This window comes from Aegilops tauschii, chromosome 5 (assembly GCF_002575655.3).
Source record: "Aegilops tauschii subsp. strangulata cultivar AL8/78 chromosome 5, Aet v6.0, whole genome shotgun sequence".
Classification (NCBI taxonomy): domain Eukaryota; kingdom Viridiplantae; phylum Streptophyta; class Magnoliopsida; order Poales; family Poaceae; genus Aegilops; species Aegilops tauschii.
In genome coordinates, this window is record NC_053039.3 from 390,876,986 (window position 1) to 390,893,985 (window position 17,000).

Sequence of the window (17,000 nt, forward strand, 5' to 3'; positions counted from 1 at the left end):
TCACCGGGCTGCACGTGTGTTGAACGCGGAGGCACCGTTCTTCGGTGCTTAGATCGGAATCAACCGCGATCTGAATCGCTACGAGTACGACTCCCTCATCCGCGTTCTTGCAACGCTTCCGCATCGCGATCTACAATGGTATGTAGATGCACTCTCCTTCCCCTCGTTGCTAGATTACTCCATAGATTGATCTTGGTGATGCGTAGAAAATTTTGAATTTCTGCTACGTTCCCCAACAGATCGTCCCCGGGTTCACCGCGGCCCTCCACCATCGAGCAACGAGCTGCTGCTGCGTCGCCCCGTGGTTCTCCTCGTGGCTGCATCGACTTGCGCGTCGCCCCTTTGGGTCGTAATGCCACGATACGCGGTTCCCGCCGCCGCCCCGAGGCCGTCCCCGTGGTTGCACCGACCCGCGCGTCGCCGCTGCATCGCCCCTTCGGGCCTTAGTGCCGTGATACGCGGTCCCCGCCGCCGCCCCGACCCGCCCGCCGCCGTTGCGTCGCCCCTTCGGGCCGTAGCATCGCGGCCTGCAGTCCACCGCCATCCCCGCACGTCGACCTCTCGTGGTATGCGCCGTGCCGCCTCCCTTGGCGCGGGAACGCCACTGTCCGCGCCGGTCTTCGTCACGTTGTTGGGTTCTCATTGCCTACTTCGGGCATCGCCGTCGCTACCCGCGTAGCCGCCGCCTGTCCACCTCCTTCGTCTTCGTCCAGCACCAGCCCGTCGCCAGCGTCACCGTCATCTACCCCGACCACTTCATCTACTCCGACAACCGCGGATGACATCGACCCCGTGCCAATTGGCGTAGCAACCGTCGTCAATTCCTTCTCTGCTGGCCTCTCCGACTTCTTCGACGTGGCGTACAGATCGTGCAGGTCCCAGTCTACGCATGCCCGATGCTGGCAACACCGAAGCATGCCTTCGTCCATGATGTGTCCCGGGCCTGGCAAACCTGGTGCGACGTTTTCGTCAACTTCGTCTTCGCCCGTCTACGCATGCCCGGTGCTGGCAACACCGGTGCATGCCTTCGTCTATGATGTGTCCCCGGGCTTGGCAACCCCAGGGCGACGCATCGTCTCTTCTTCCCGGCGCACCACTACTTCGACACCACTGCGCCCATGACTAACTCGGCGCCTCCTTGCGCCCGCGGCTCCACGGCGACTTCCTCGACACCGGCTACCCCGACTCGACATCGACCACGGCGTTCTTCTCACGGCTACCTCGACCACGGATACACCACTCTACGCTCTCGGCTACCTTGACAAACGGCACAAAGGGCTACCGCATTACTTGAGCAACCTCGTCTGTTTTCACACCAGCCACGGCTTCCGCGATGCATCGCCCATTACGACTTGGGGGGGGGGGGGGCGTTGTCGGCTTACCTTCGGATTCTTCTCCAGTCTCACCGTCTGCGTTGCTACCGTTGTGACTGCGGGGGAATGTTGGGTATATTGATTAGAAAAGACGAGATAGACTAGGATTTGTTCCTGCCTTATCTTGTACTCCAAGTTGGTCTTTGTACTCCTATATATATGGCCACGAGGTTCAAGCAATACAACAAACTATCCCACCAATCCCTCTCTCTCCCTTCTAACACCAAAATTAGCCAAAATTTAAGAACTAGTAAAAGAGAATGACAAAACCAACACAGAGCAAAACTCCTACTGCTATGGTTGAGGATTAGATTATTTTCTAATTCTAAGTTCACGTTGATGTGAAAACAAGTTGCTCACAACATTTTTAATGTTCCGCCATTACATCTCTAAAGGTTTGGTTACAGACAACATAAAACGGAAAGCACTCATCACGCCACAACCCTCTACTCAGTTGAGAACGGGAAGGGTTAGAAATTAGTTAGTTTTGACTTTTGAGGCTAAGTTTGTCACAGTTGAAATGCTAAATTATCTTACAATTTGATGGGGAAAATGCCTATAAAAAGGCTAAGCTTATGATTGCTAAACTATGGATTTTTTTCAATTTAGTGAGGAAAAACAGCCATGAAATATGCAAAAGTAAGCTATTCCAAACATTTAAATAGGCAAAAATAATTCGGTGAATGGAACTACCAAAATCTACGAAGATTTCAAGCTAGTCTATTCTTTAATAGCATATCTTTTTAGCAAGGCAAAATACTAGTTATTTTCATCAATTAAGAAGAGAGCGAGAATTGCCTGCTTAATTAACGGGAAAGAGCACCAGCGACCGACCTGGCCACTGACAAGGAGACCCCAAAGCATGGTTACAACTTACAACAGAATATCGGAGAGGTACATGTCCACGTGACTTTAACACTGAACCTGCAGTTGGACGCTTGCCCTAGACATGCTAGGGATCAACTCCTCGTGCTTTCGATCACACGGTACCTCTGCATCGTTCACCAGATGAGACAAAACGATCTCTGCTTTGGTTCCTTCTTGCAGCTGCGATGACACACCAATATACGCAATGGTCAATTCAGTCATGCGTGACCAGCTCAACTCCAGTGTTCTGGTGTGGAATTTAGCATAAGGCATTTCAATGGTCAGATATGGCTGAACGTAATGAGCTAACTCCAAAGGAGATACGTTCATTTTTCTTCTTCAAAACAGGAAGTATCTGGAAGAGGAAGTCCACAGAGGAGAGCTGCTGGTCTCACTGGGCTGGCGCGCACGTAGCAGCTTCGAAGAGGCTCTTCGCAGCCAGTACAACTTGCAGCATCTATATAAGGCAGCACCATCGGATCCTGATCTATCACCTTCAACAAGCTCATCTACCAACCCAGCAAACTAAAACCCCACTTCCCAAGCAAACAATTCCTAGACAAGACACTGCTCAAATGGCATCCCAGCTGGTCGAGAGCCACCGTGCCGGTGCCGAGGTCCACAAGGGGAACGATATCTGCAAGAAGAAGACGGTCGAGCTTCTCGAAGAGCTCGGCCTCCCAAAAGGCCTCTTTCCTATGGATGACATCGAGGAGGTCGGGCACAACTGTGAGACTGGGTTCGTCTGGATAGTCCAGAAGAAGAAGAAAGAACACACCTTCCGGAAGATCAACCAGACCGTCTCCTACGACACCAAGGTGACCGCTTTTGTGGAGAAGGGCAAGATCAAGGAGGTCACCGGGGTCAAGATCGAGGCGCTCTCTTTGGTCGAGGTCTCTGTGGATGAGTCTTCTGCTGATAAGGTCACTGTCAAGACCGACACCGGTCTGTCTGACACCCATGATGCGTCCGCGTTCGCGCTCTGTGAATAGGGAGCTACTAGCTAAAAAGACCAGAAGAATAAAGTCAGTGAATGGTTCGGCACTACAGTTCACGTGTTATGGAGAAGTATATGTTTCCGTTGTCTTTGTAATCTAATAAAAGGCTGCTACATGAATGTTGCTTCCTTTCAGCCCGTAAGCATTCGCCAAATGTAATGAATAACACTTATATCGCCTTCTATATCCCACTTCGACCACTCTCAACTTCCCACTGTTGTCCCTATCTTTGTGTGTGAGAGAATAAGGGCCTGATCAAACAAATAATTAAGCAAGGCTTTGAAATACAACATGAACCATGACATGCACAGAAGAATTCTAATTTTGATTCTCGGTATCTGGATTTTCATGTTAATTTTAACATTTCATAATTGTAGATGTATGTTGTATCAGTGTCTCAAACAAACAAAGAGAGCGACAGCGAGGCTGGGATGGCAACATTGTGGAATAGTTTCCTCTTTTGTTGATTTTATTGTTCTCGCTAAAATCAGATAATCGGAGATTATTTCCAGATTAAGGTTCAGATCGATGTGAAAAACATTTTTGGTTTTCTTAGGCACATATTTTTATGCGAAAACGACTTGTCTTGAATTTTTTGTTGTTGTACTAAAAGATTGCTGAGAAAATGCGAAGGAAAGAAAAACGGGACAAAAGCAGAAACTAGAGCAAACCTCAACTAGCCAAAACCTAAGAACTACCAAAAGTGAATGGGAAAACCAACACAGAGGAAAACTCCTACTGCCATGGTCAAGGCTGCATGATCATCAGATTATTTTCCCATTCTAAGTTCAGGTTGATGTGAAAACAAGTTCCCCAGGAACTTTTAATATTCCATCATTACATCTCTAAAGGCTTGGTTTCAGCCAACATAAAACGGGAAGAACTCACCGTCTACTCAGTTGAGAATGGGAAGCGCTAGAAATTAGTTAGTTTGAGGCTAAGTTTGTGATTGTTTGCTAAATTATCTTACAATTTGATGTGGAAAAAAGATATAAAAAGGCTAAGTTTGTGACTGCTAAAATATGGAATATATTTATTAATTTGGTAAGAAGAAATGGCTCTGAAATATGCAAAAGTAAGTTATTCCAAGCAGTTAAATAGGCAAAAGTAATTTGGTGAATGGAACTATCAAAATCCACAGCGACACCAGGCTACTCTGTTCTTTGATAGCATGAGATAATTTGACGGCTATTGGAAACGAAAGCAAGATGCAGGACAGGAACTTTGGGAGATGCTGAATATACCTGCATGATATAATCAGGCCTGTTAGACTGCTACATTGTATACTTTCTCAGTCCATGTGAAAACAAGCTCAGCGTTTGGTGGATTTCTCAATTTAAGTTACTTGCTACGAAGCAAAGCAGATCCTTATGCTTCACGAACCAGTGGAGATGCTCGTTCATCTTGGAACAGCGCACGAGTGCATTGAGAGGTGCTTTGTCTGCCAGCAATGGTACTAACCGAAGGTTGTGCACCACATCCTCGAATATCCAGTTCTGTCAATATGGCAAGTATATGTAATCGGCTGGCCATGAATGGTTCACTTTCTATGACCCCCATACTGTCAGATGATAAAGATGAAAGATCCATCTCCAACCTCTCCAGACACTCATCCATCCTTTTCAGCAGGTTCGTCGACATTTCGTGCAGTGCAACTCCCACACCCATGTGTTGGTACGCTTACACTCCCTGCTGTACACATTCTTTGGCATCCAAAGGAGCACCTGCTGGCGCAAGACTTCAAAGAAGTTTGAGAGCTCGTCAAGGTCTGTCCTTGACACCATCATGGACTTGGACTCTGATCCAAGTCCATCCAGAACCAGTTCAACTATTTCTCTGGCAAACGGGAGGACCTGCTCGATCACCTTGGTAGGAGAATTGGAGGCAACGAGCCCTGAGAGTGGCAAGCAGAGTACCGATGCAAGTGTATGACGGCATGACTTGTAGAGGGAATCCTTATTGCCCGCGGTCAGAGAAAGCAAACGGCAGAATTCCAGCAGCACCGGCGCCGTGACGAGCCTTACATTGGGCGGTAAGGTCGCAGGGTCGGTGCTGAGAAAGCACCTGATGGCGCGCTCGGCGTAGAAGCGAGAGGAGGAGAAATCCGAGAGGTAGAGGTGAACCAGCGCGATGGCGGCGCCCGACTGGAGGAAGATGTCGAGGTGCTCCTCGGCGCCCTTGGCCCTGCGATCGCTCCGGTTCTGCTCGCTGCCGAGGTCGCACCAGACGATGTACTCCTTGACGAGGTCTTCCAGGGTGTTGGCGGTGCCGGCGGACCCGGAGGCGGCGTTGGCGGCGATGTGCGAGGCGAGCTGCCAGGCCTTGGGGTGCGGGGTGGAGCGGAGGCGCGCCGCGAGCTGGAGGGTGGAGTCGGGCGGGAGGCCGAGCGAGGCCACGGTGGCCTCCGGCTCGAGCTGGCGCCCCGCGTGGAGGAGGCGCAGGTCGCGGCCGTAGCCGCGGTCGGCGAGGTGGGCGGGCACGGCGGCGGCGGTGTCGTCCGCGGCCGCGTGCATCGGGATGGTCTTGGAATCGGTGGCGCGCACGAAGAAGTGGAGGCGGCGGGAGGGCGGCGCGTAGAAGGACGGCGACGCGCCCGCCGCGCCGGAGTGGGCCGTCGTCATGACGGGCGCCTTGGAGGAGGGCGGGAGGGCGGGCTTCGCGGCGGCGCTTGGCGCGGCGGCGGGGGAATCGCGGAGGGGGCGAGGGTTTTGCCGCGGAAATTGGGGGACGACGCTGATGGGGAGGGAGGAGGAGAGGGGCTGCTCTGTTTTGCTCGTGGTCAAGACTCGAGACTCAAGACTCTCTCTGCCCCCGTTCTACTTTGAGCATTTTCTTTTTCTTTTTCTTTTTGCGGGGATTAATCCACACACTGATACGGAAGCCGAACATCTAAAGCTAGCCCCAAATGTTCGCAGACATTTCAAACGAAATTTAACAAAAATAAATAAATTTGATACAATTTTAAACAAATTGGACGATTTATATTCAAACTTGGATAGTTTTTACATAAAACCGGGCGTTATTTGGTCCGGTGAACTAAAAAAATACCCTATATTTGACGGTGACCTCATACGCCATGTCGGGCAGATTGGCGGCACCTTCATCACTGTCGTCCTCAGAGTCGTCTGGCGCTCGCGGATGAACTTCTCCGTTTGCTCCTGCGTCGCACGCAGTGTGGCCGTGACCACCGCAGACGTGGGTGGGGGGAGAGACGGGCGGTTGCAGCGGCGGTGGTTTCGCGAAGAGACCACTCATGTACTTGCCCATCTACTCGTCGAGGCGGCGGAGACGACACTTGCTCCTCTCCGCCGTGGTCTTTGAGATTTCGACCGGTCCATGACCCAGGCCGTTGCGAGCTCCGGGTCGTTGGAGATTTCCGGCGGTGGGACATCAGACACCGCGAACTCCACCTCGCGCGAGGCGTTGTGCCTACCCCGCAGCCGTCGCTCCCTGTCCGCGTACTCCTGTGCCATCATGGCGCTCCGGGAGGATGATTTGTCGCCATTGCTCCCTCCACGGCGGCCGTCGAGGTAGTGCAGTATCCGACCGCACACTTTCGCGTCGATCATGTGGGGCCGGCCACCACCGGCACGACTAGGAGGTGGCGAGAGCAGCTCCTCCTTGACGCGGCTGGGAGGCGGCGGCGACAACTGCTCCTCCTTTCCCATGCGGCGTTCGTTCGGACGTCGCGGTTGCATGGGGAGAGCAGAGAGAGGAAGGAGGCTCCGACTTGGTGGCGCAGAGAAGCGTCTTTGGTGGCGCCACCCGACCAATGTCGTGGAGGAGCGAGCGACGGAGCATCAGCTTCATCTGCTCCTCGTACTCGGTGTCCGTCACTGCATACACTGCGTTCTGCAAGAGGACGGGCGTCTGCGGCGGCTGGTCCTCTTCGTCGCCAGAGAAGATGACAATCTCCTTCTTCGCGGAAGAGCTAGCCACCAAGGGCCAAGACTTGCCCGTCGCCGATGAAGAGGAAAGAGGCGGAGGTGCGCGAAGACTTGGCGCTGAGATGTGGAGTGAAGAGTGCGATGTGGATGGCCCCGACACCGTGCTTAAATTGCCATGGTCAGGCCAGGCGAACGGACTGTTAAGCCGCTTCAATGCGGCGTAGCGGGCTCAGTTGATTTCTCGGGACGAGTGTCCGCATTGAAGTGGCGTCACCCGAGAGGTCGCGTCGATCAGCGCCGCCCTGTCGTACGGTCACATCGTGTGGCATCAATGCCGGCGTGAATGCGACACGGAAAGCGACGTGCCCGTTGGAAAGAAAGCGCGCGCGAGGCGAGCGAGGTTTAGGGTGAACTAGAGTTGTCGTATGTGTGCGTGGTAGCGGTCCGGTCGCCGGCAAAGCCCCTTCCCCTCCCCGTTTACTTCCGATTTACGAGAAAAAAGCCGTCCGCGTCGGTCCGCGCATGAATGCAAGACTGCATTCGATGACAAAACACGTCAGTACCGCACGGTCCACGGATGAGGACGGTTTAAGAGTCAGCTTTGAATATGTCCTCGCGATCGCTTATGCCTTTTCCTTCTTCTTTTTTTTCTCTTCTTGAGACTGCATTTTCCTCGGCCCGTTTTCGGGCTTCAATTATTTGAAGTTGTACATCAACCTACAACCTAGCCAGCATTCATCGTAAAATATCATTTTACTCCCCTTTTGAATGCAAACATATGCAAGGTTTTCTTAGAATAGCATGACCTCATGAATAACTATGGTTTCATTTACTTTTAGGTGCTCGGACCGAATCCGTTGAGTCTCTTAAAAGTGTTCATAAGTTTAAGGAACACACATGTGGTTACAAAAGTGAGTGCATGTATGCGTTTGCGAGCGTCTAGCACGCCGATCGACCGAACGAATTTTTGGCCGGTCGCCGTGCGGCCCTCCTATTGAAGCCCACGGCACCGTTGGATTCCCCAATTCGTTTTCCTTCCTCGCGCGTGAAAAAAATACTCAACTGGAGGCTAGTCACCGCGCGCCGCGTGCGCTTCCCCCTCCGTCGTGCGCTCCTAGTGAGGCGTGACAATCGTGTCCGTCGGCATCGTCATCCTCGGCTACTAGCCAGCGGTCGTGCTGCCCCTGGCCTGCCACCATTAGTTGCAGCTCGTGTCGAGGTTGGAAGCTTGCACAGGAGGCCATCATAGTGCACATCATCGCATTGATGTATCACCCTGACGCCCTCCGTTCGAGCAAGTGGGTGCGCTACTTCATTCTCACCATCGAAACACCGCACGTAGAGGTTGCAGCATTGGTAGCGCCGGGCATCGCAGCAAAAAACACCCTGGCCTTGTCTCTCGGGTCACCGCGTGTCCATGGCCATCACAGTAAAACAAAATGCTTGGCGTAGCTTTTGCAGGCTCCGGTTGCAGCCCACGGTTGCGCCACCCGTCATTGTCACAAAAACCGCATTCGTCGATTGAAGCCAAAAAAACCTATCAGTTCTAGCTTCGCCGGCAGCGGTCCAGCATCCCCATCATCGCTTGCAGCTCCTTTTCCCGCTGCTGGTTGAAGCTTTTCTGTCGCAGCTTGCACAAGCAAACCGCTGGTCGCAGCAACAAATCACACTGCCAGTTGAAGCTTTTCTGAAGCCGGTTGAAGATTTTCTGTCGCAGCTTGCACAAGCAAACCGTTGTTCGCAACAACAAATTGCTGTGTCGGTTGAAGCTCTTCTGAAGCCGATTGAAGCTTTTCTGTCGCGGCTTGCGCTAGTCGTGACAACAAATCGCGCTACCGGTTGAAGCTTTTTTTAAGCTAGTTGAAGATTTTTGTCGCAACTAGCAGAAGCAAAAGTGTTGGTCGCAACAACAAAATTGCCTGCTAGTTGAAGCTTTTCTGTCGGTCGGTTGAAGCTATCGACGATGTTGGTGTATCATCTGCAGAGGTGTGTTCAGCCCCCCGTGTCCGTTGTCTCCAGCGCCGGTAAGTGTCGATTGCAGCATGCTCGTGTCCGGGGACCCAAAAACTAAATCCCGACCTGGCCCGAAACAAATAGGAAGTGCACTTTTCCCATTAAATAACCCACTTTAATCATTTTTGGGCATATAAATAATATAGCATAGCTATATATCTATCAAGACCCTATTTTTGACTTATTTTAGGCTTTTAATTTGGGCCGAATCTAGAGCCCGAGCACAGGCCAACCATTAGTCTTCGGGTTTGGGCTGTCAGGCTCTCATCATGCCCAAGTCTTATTTTGGCTGTGTACATCCTAACTATGCAGTCAACCCTTTTGAATTAATAAAATTCATCTTTAATCCAAGAAATCTCTAAAGGCTTGGTTTCACACAACCAAAACCCGAAAAGAACTCATCATGTCACAGCCCTCTACTCAGTTGAGAACAAGAAGGGTCAGAAATTAGTTAGGTTGAGGCTAAGTTTGTGACTGTTGAACTATTAGATTATCTTACAATTTGATGTGAAAATAGCAATAAAAAGGCTAAGTATGTGATTGCTAAACTATGGAATATGTCGTATTAATTTGGTGAGGAAAAACAGTTGTGAAATATTTGAAATTAAGTTATTCCAAACACTTAAATAGGCAAATAAATAATTCAGTGAATGGATACCGAACTATAAAAATCTATGGTGATGTCACGCTACTCTGTTCTTTAGGGGGTGTTTGTTTCCAGGGACTTTTTTGTGTAGGGACTAGAAAAAGTCCCTCTTAGAGACTTTTTTACCAAACGAAAGGGACTTTTTAGGGACTAAACTAGGCATTTGGGACTAAATAAAGAAGACTCTCAAGGAGAGTCTTTTTGGGACTTTTTGGGACTTTTCCAATAATGCCCCTCCATGCACCCATTGGCCCGCCACCCCATGGTGTTGTTTGATTGTTATTTTTCTATATACTAGGGGCAACATGGTCATTTAATAACCTTTAGGAAGGGACTAGGGACTTTTTAGTCTCTGGAAACAAACAGGGAGGGACTTTTTAGGGACTAGGGACTTTTTAGTTGGGACTAGAAAAGGTCCTAGGACTAGAGAACCAAACACCACCTTAATGGCATGACATAATTTGACAGCTACCGGGAGTGAATGCAAGATGCAAGTGAGCAACTTTGGAAGATACTGAATATACATACATGATATAATCGGGTCTGTTATACTGCTACATTGTTGAATAATTATTTCTCAGTTTATGTGAAAACAAGTTCATCGTTCGGTGGATTGCTTTGCTCACAAAGCTTATTTGAGTCTAAATGCAATGGGAATTGATTTATTTATTTATTTTGCTCGGTTTATTTATTTATTTTGACTCCCGAACTGATTTTATTTTTATTTCGACTCGGGAACTGAATTTTTGTTTCACTCGAGATCACCAACTTATATGTTTCTAATAAGAATCTCGATGAGCGTTGTTTTGTTACTAGGTACGGAGCCCAGCTTCTTAGACAAGGTCACAAGTACTTCCACGCCAATATAAGCATGGTCAATTTAGTCATCCGTGACCAGCTCAACTCTAGTGAGGTAAGGGGTTCCGAGATATCTTTAATCTGGTATCGTTAGCTAAATAAGCATGGCGTCTACTTAATACTCCAGAGTCTTTATGTGCTACTATTTTGAGAGCTAAATATTTTCCGAACAGCGATTTAATGAGTGCAAATCTAAAAAAGGGCTCCTCTTTTACTTGGCAAAGTATCATGGCGGGAGTGAACTGTCTGAAAAAACGGTTATATTTGGCGAGTTGGAAACGGACATAAAATTGATATTTGGAGAGATGCATGGATTCCTAACTGTGCGAATAGAAAAATTATTACTTATAGAAGGGGACAACTACTATCAAAGGTCTGTGATCTTATTGACCCAGTCACGAATTTTTGGGATGAAGATCTGGTGAGACAAACATTCTGGCCAATTGATGCACAAAGGGTATTAGCAATTCCACTTCCCATATGTAATATGCCTGACTTTATTGCTTGGAGCCATAAAAAAATGATAAGTTCACTATTTGGAAGAATGGAACCAACAACATGAGAAAAAATTAGAATACGCACACGTAATGGGTAGAACCAATGTCAACCCTATATGGGGTAAGATTTGGAAACTATCCTGCCCGGCAAAAATTAAAATTTTCATATGGCGTACACTGCATGGTACCCTCCCATGCCGAGTTACACTTGCCAACAGACATATAGAAGTTTCACCCATTTGCCCTTCATGCTCGAATGGACCGGAGGATACAAAACATGTCTTGTTTCGGTGTCAGAAGGCGAAAGAAGTTTGGGAAAAATTAGGCCTACAAGAGGTGATCCATAAAGTCTGTGTTGTTGATCACTGAGGGAGAGGCGGTGCTAGAATTCTTACTCCTTATGAAAGATCAAGAATTAAACATTAAGGGCATCCAGAATGCACATGAGTTAATAGCTATTACAGCTTGGTATCTATGGTGGGATAGAAGTCAACTGGTCCATGAAGGAAAGTTACAGGATGCAAATCAAACTTCGATGGGGGCTCGTGCTATAACGGCAAGCTATGTCAATGCATACTCCCCTAAGGCAACTCACAAAACAGGGGGATGGAGTATCCCTCCTAGGGGATTTGTGAAACTGAATGTTGATGCCGCTTTCGATCATGATCTTCTTCAAGGTGCAGCTGGGGCGGTCCTGAGAGATGATAAGGGAAGGTTCATTGTTGGAGGAAACTGGAGGATTGACTGGTGCGATGATGTATTAACAGCAGAAATTCTAGCTCTTAAATTTGGTTTATTCCTAGCACAGAAGGCGGGTTGCAATCGCCTTGTTGTAAACTCAGATAACATGGAAGTGATCGACATAATGAAGAATGGAGGACACTCGGCGGGAGCGGCAGCTGCAGTTTTTGATGATTGTTACTTTTTGGCTTGTGATTTTCCTATAGTTAAATTTAAACACTGTAATAGTGAAGCAAATAGAGTGGCCCATGAAATAGCTAGGTTAGCAAAAATTCCAACCACTAGGGATTGGTTTGAGGAGCCTATGAAGGATATTGTACCTCTTCTTATGGACGATGTAACTATTATTTCTAATTAATAAAGTTGAAGTTTTATTTCAAAAGAAAACTCTAGTGTTCTGTTGTGGACTTCAGAGTGGTATTTTTTCCAGAAAAAGAAGTATCTGAAAGAAGAAGTCCAGAGAGGAAAGCTGCAGGTCTCACTGGGCATCTATATAAGGCAGCACCATATTCTGTTCTATCACCTACAGCAAGCTCATCCACCAATCCACAAACCTAAAACCACACTTCTAAAGCAAACCAATCCTAGACAATAGCTCAAATGGCGTCCCAGCTGGTCGAGAACCACCGCGCCGGCGCCGAGGTCGTCAAGGGGGGCAATGTCTGCAAGAAGAGGTCCGCTGAGCTACTCGAAGAGCTCGGCCTCCCGAAAGGCCTCTTTCCAATGAGCGACATCGAGGAGGTCGGATACAACCGTGAGAACGGGTTCGTGTGGATGCTTCAGAAGAAGAATGAGCACACCTTCAAGAAGATCAAGCAGACTGTCTCCTATGCCACCGAGGTGACCGCTTTCATCGAGAAGGGCAAGATAAAGAAGGTCACCGGGGTCAAGGTCAAGGAGCTGTTTCTGTGGCTCAGTTTGGTCGAGGTCTATGTCAATGAGTCTTCTGCTGAAAAGGTCACCTTCAAGGTGGGCACCGGTCTGTCCGACACCCATGATGCATCAGCGTTCGCTCTTGGAGAATAGGGAGCTAGTAAAATATGCTCCGGAAAAAGAGTGGTTCGGCACTATGTTCACATGTAGTATGTGTTTCCGTTTTCTTGTAATCTAAAGACTGTTGCATGAATGTTGTAAAGTGTTCCTCAATACTGTGGAATGAATGTTGTAAGTGTTCCTCAATGAAATGAATAATTGCACTTATAACCCTTCCCACAACGATCACTCTCAACTTCCCATGTGTGTGTGATAGAGAGGCCTTATCAACAATTTCTATTTCATTGATTTTGATGTTCTCACTCTTAGGTAAAAGTTGTTTGAGCGTTGCATTTCATCTCTAAAGGATAGGTTTCAGATAACATAAAACGCAAAGAACTTCTCATGCTACGACCTCCTGGTGCTGAACTGCCGAAATTTGGAAGTTGATAATATGGATCAGAGGGAGGTGCTAAGATACAAATGTATTTAGACTAATTTGAGACAAAGGGAGTACAAAAGCTTTGGATCCCTTGAGGCAAGAGAGTGAAATCTAAGTTCGACTCATTTGATCCTGCAGCTTAACCTTTCATGGTGGCGGCATAGAACATAACATGTACTATTCCTTTGTAAACAAATATAAGACGCTTTATAGATCACTATGTCTTATATTTGTTTACAAATGGAGTACATGTGAAAAATAAAATGAAAGACTATTGCAGTTTAAAACAGATAATTCCTTGAATTTCAGGTTCGCATCCTTAACAACACCTCTCCCATAGGATAACAGCAACCAAATTGCATCCAAACACAGAACAGACATCACATCCTTAACAACAACTCCCCCATAAGCATAACAACAATTAAAGTGCATCCGAGCACCACCGACCACACCACTACCAACACTACATACAGCCCCCTGAAGGTCGCATCAACACTACCCTGTACTCACACAGTCACGTCTCTGTGCAACAATGTCCTAAAGCCTCGTTGTTAGTCCTTCGCCATATGTTAAGCGTTAATGCTGCAAGCATAATCACAGCTCCCATGTCACAGCGTAAGCGTCAAGCACAACATTGACGCTGCAAGAGGAAAAGAAGGTTAGCATATAAAATATCCAAATAAAAATAAACTCAAGAAAGTATAAGACAGACAAAAAAGCATTACTCGCTGGTCACTTTCTTCTGTTGCAGAAGGTTCTTGATGCACTCTGCGAGGCAATCCTGGTCATGCGCTGCAGCAAGTAACTCGTTGTCATCTGTGCTCGACATTGTTGTCAACTTGCCATCCTGAAACAACGGAACTCATAAGAAATATCTCAAAAATAATTAAAGATCTGGGCCCTGACCAAACTGAACTAATATATATAGAAAGCTCATAATATTATGTACTAATAGCACGTGGACAAGCTAAATCTAGGAAACGTACCCTGGCATGGTCAGGACCATGATGAACAAGATGGCAATGGTACTTTATAATGCTTCCCAACAAGTTGAAATAAGGAAGGGTGTTGAAATTTGGTATCAGCTTGTACCAGAAAACCTTCCAGAGAATGTAGTTCATAGGGGTCTGCTTGATAAAATCTCGCCAGTTTGAAGAAGGAGCTACTTTGAAAACAGTATCAAAGAACGGGTTTTCCTCAAAATTCAAGTCCACCAGAAGCCAATACAGATTCCTAAGGAGATTTGCCCTTCCTATCGATGACATAACAAAGGGGTGTAGCAGGAGGTATGCATAGTACCAAGATTGGAAATCCTCTTCAGCAAGTGTGCCATGAGACTTCAACGCATTTGTGAAGTGTTCCATAAACACAGGAATCACTCCATTGATCATGAAGTTTGGAACTATTGTGTCAGCTATTTGAGTAAGGTCCTTGTTCGACATTGCTCTACTGGTGCAACGGACAGATTTGGCAATTGGATAAATGTGAGTTCCGTGACTTCCCAGTCATCAAGGCTTAATTGACCATCCCAACAGTAACCTCTTTTGTGTTCTGCTATGGTATGTTGTGTTAACTTGTGAAGCAGAATCCTTGACTCTTTTACTGTTGTTGGGACGTCTTTGCTATAGGCCTGGTTCTGGAACAGATGAGCAATTCTGCCTGCAGGATTGTTGATGAAGTGCTGACGCAATGAACATATGCTGCAATACAAGAATAAGCTCTTTTAGGAACTTTACACTAATATTTACGCAATGTCTAGATGATGCAGTATAATAGCATGGTCTAAGTGAAAATGAAATTTGCGTGCTTGTAACCAAGGGAGATCAAAAAGTAGGGGCATAGAACTCTTAAGACTTTACTACCACATTACAAAGCTAAAAGCCCATGCCGCTGTTTTGCTCCAAAAGACAACTAATATGACCTAGTTATTGCGCAAGAGAAATGTTTGAAACAAATGAAAATTTAGCTCAAAGAACACATAACATGTATTAATGCTGCACTGGCAATACCCAAATAACCAAATTAGGTAGAGAGGGAATAGTGTTGCAGTATACAAGACTGCAAGGAATGAATAGAAAACGAAACAAAGATCAGCGGGCCATGAAAAATTACCTTGAAGGCATCTGCATAACTGTCAGTTTTGTTTGGACTTGAATGAATTGTTTCATTTTATCCTCACTTGCAAACCTCTTCTTTATAGTCTCAGGACTCTGACTTTTGAAAGATTCCAATAAGAATGTTCTGAGGGCAGACTCCAAATGTACTTTTAACCTGTGGAATAATAAACGGTTGTTCAAACCACAATTCATGAACATATTTAAGGCATAGTCCACAATAACTATCAGTGCACAGATGACAAATGCAAGTGGATGATAAAAGCATTCCCTACAAAATAACTAAGGCAGTGGCTTACTTATGTCAGAACTCACCTCTCATAGTTATTACATACTCCCTCCGTAAACTAATATAAGAGTGTTTAGATTACTACTTTAATGATCTAAACGCTCTTATATTAGTTTACAGAGGGAGTATCATGTATGCAAGTTTACGATCTTCTGTTTTCAACCTGTCAAAACTCATCTTTAAGTGACAGCTACCAGATGCCCAAAGGCGGCGTGCATCTTCACCACAGCACCTAGAACAAGAATTCAATATCGTTAGCCTGTTATTAGCTGAAGCAATAGGAACAACGATAACAAAATCCAAACCATAACTAACCTTCGTAGATGCTTGAGGTAGGTCATGGTCGTGTTGCTGTCTTCAGACTGCTGGAGTGCCTGTGCATAGGATTCAGGAATGGGCTCGAAAAATGGGGAAACATCAGCATGTGGGGGTTCGACCGGTGAGGTGGCTGCCTGAGAGGCTGTGGATGTTGGTGTGGATCCGGGCGGAGGAGTCGGAGACAGAATCGCTGGAGCCTGAGGATGAGGAAGGGCAACGGGTGAGGTAACTGCCTTTGGAGACGCTGTGGATGTTGGCGGGGATCCGGGTGGAAGATTGAATTCCATCGTCCCGATCTTCAATGAAGAAGCTGTGGAGGAAGATGATGGCGTCGAAGGTGCGCCCGACGCCGACAAGGGTGATGTTGATGTTGGATTTGGGGCGACGCTGCTGCTCCCGCCTCCTCCTCCTCCTCCTCCTCCTCCTCCTCCCCTCAAAGAAGGAGGGGGGCGGCCACCTTCGCCGAGTGACGACGACGAGGAGGAACCCTCGGATGTCTTCACGTGAAGACGCACTTCCCTTTCCCTCTTCCTCTTTCCCATCTTCTCGCCGCCTCACCGCCGCGGCCGCCGCCGATCGGGTGACACGGGTTTAGGGTTTGGGGAGCGGAAGATGTGGTCGTCTCAGTTGTTCTCTCTTGTGTCTTAGAGGGGGTACCGGTGGGCTTCGGACTGTCGGCCTGCGAGAATCTGGGCTTCGAAGAAGGGAGCCCCACGCGCCCCGCGAACTAGGCCGGCCCAGGTCGCCATGTACTCTCTTCCCGCACGATCACGATGCAGGCAAACCCTATTTGACGCTGCATGCGAGCATTAACGTGTATTTCGCAAACTGGCGCCTGCAGCGCCCCGCTCGCACCAGGGTTCGACCCCTCAACCTCTCTGAGATAACCGCTACGCACTAACGACCTTGCCATTACCATGCTAGTGCACAAAAAGTTTATTTCTCTTCTTATATTCCTTATTCAGTTTGGTTTATTCTTTTTCTT

At 47.7% G+C, this 17,000-nt stretch overlaps 3 protein-coding genes and 1 pseudogene across 5 annotated transcripts; 2 read left to right on the forward strand and 2 right to left on the reverse strand.

The window, feature by feature from the left end:
- The first annotated feature begins 2,051 nt into the window (after positions 1-2,051).
- LOC109773728 (uncharacterized) lies at positions 2,052-6,033 on the forward strand. The gene has a single exon (XM_073500470.1). It carries the CDS (start codon positions 2,528-2,530, stop codon positions 3,230-3,232), a length of 705 nt encoding a protein of 234 aa, XP_073356571.1. The 5' UTR covers positions 2,052-2,527; the 3' UTR covers positions 3,233-6,033.
- On the reverse strand, positions 4,457-5,946 carry LOC109773737 (E3 ubiquitin-protein ligase UPL5-like; annotated as a pseudogene).
- Positions 6,034-12,480: 6,447 nt separating the features above from the next.
- LOC109773729 (uncharacterized protein At5g01610-like) lies at positions 12,481-12,906 on the forward strand. Its single transcript, XM_020332440.1, has one exon. The coding sequence runs from the start codon at positions 12,481-12,483 to the stop codon at positions 12,904-12,906; it is 426 nt and encodes a 141-aa protein (XP_020188029.1).
- Positions 12,907-13,568: 662 nt separating this feature from the next.
- Positions 13,569-16,637, reverse strand: LOC109773718 (uncharacterized). Of its 3 annotated transcripts, XR_012184965.1 has the most exons (7): positions 16,013-16,637; positions 15,824-15,929; positions 15,724-15,740; positions 15,407-15,565; positions 14,281-14,994; positions 14,020-14,141; positions 13,569-13,934 (listed from the first exon to the last, which is right to left on the reverse strand). XR_012184965.1 is itself a non-coding variant. In XM_045229002.2 (6 exons), the coding sequence occupies exons 4-6, from the start codon at positions 14,734-14,736 to the stop codon at positions 13,889-13,891; spliced, it is 624 nt and encodes a 207-aa protein (XP_045084937.1). In that variant the 5' UTR covers positions 14,737-14,994; positions 15,407-15,565; positions 15,724-15,929; positions 16,013-16,632; the 3' UTR covers positions 13,569-13,888. The 3 variants fall into 3 exon arrangements, 1 of the variants encoding a protein (XP_045084937.1); XR_002235404.4 differs by lacking the exon at positions 15,724-15,740 and having other exon boundaries at positions 15,861-15,929; XM_045229002.2 differs by having other exon boundaries at positions 15,724-15,929; positions 16,013-16,632.
- Positions 16,638-17,000: the final 363 nt, after the last annotated feature.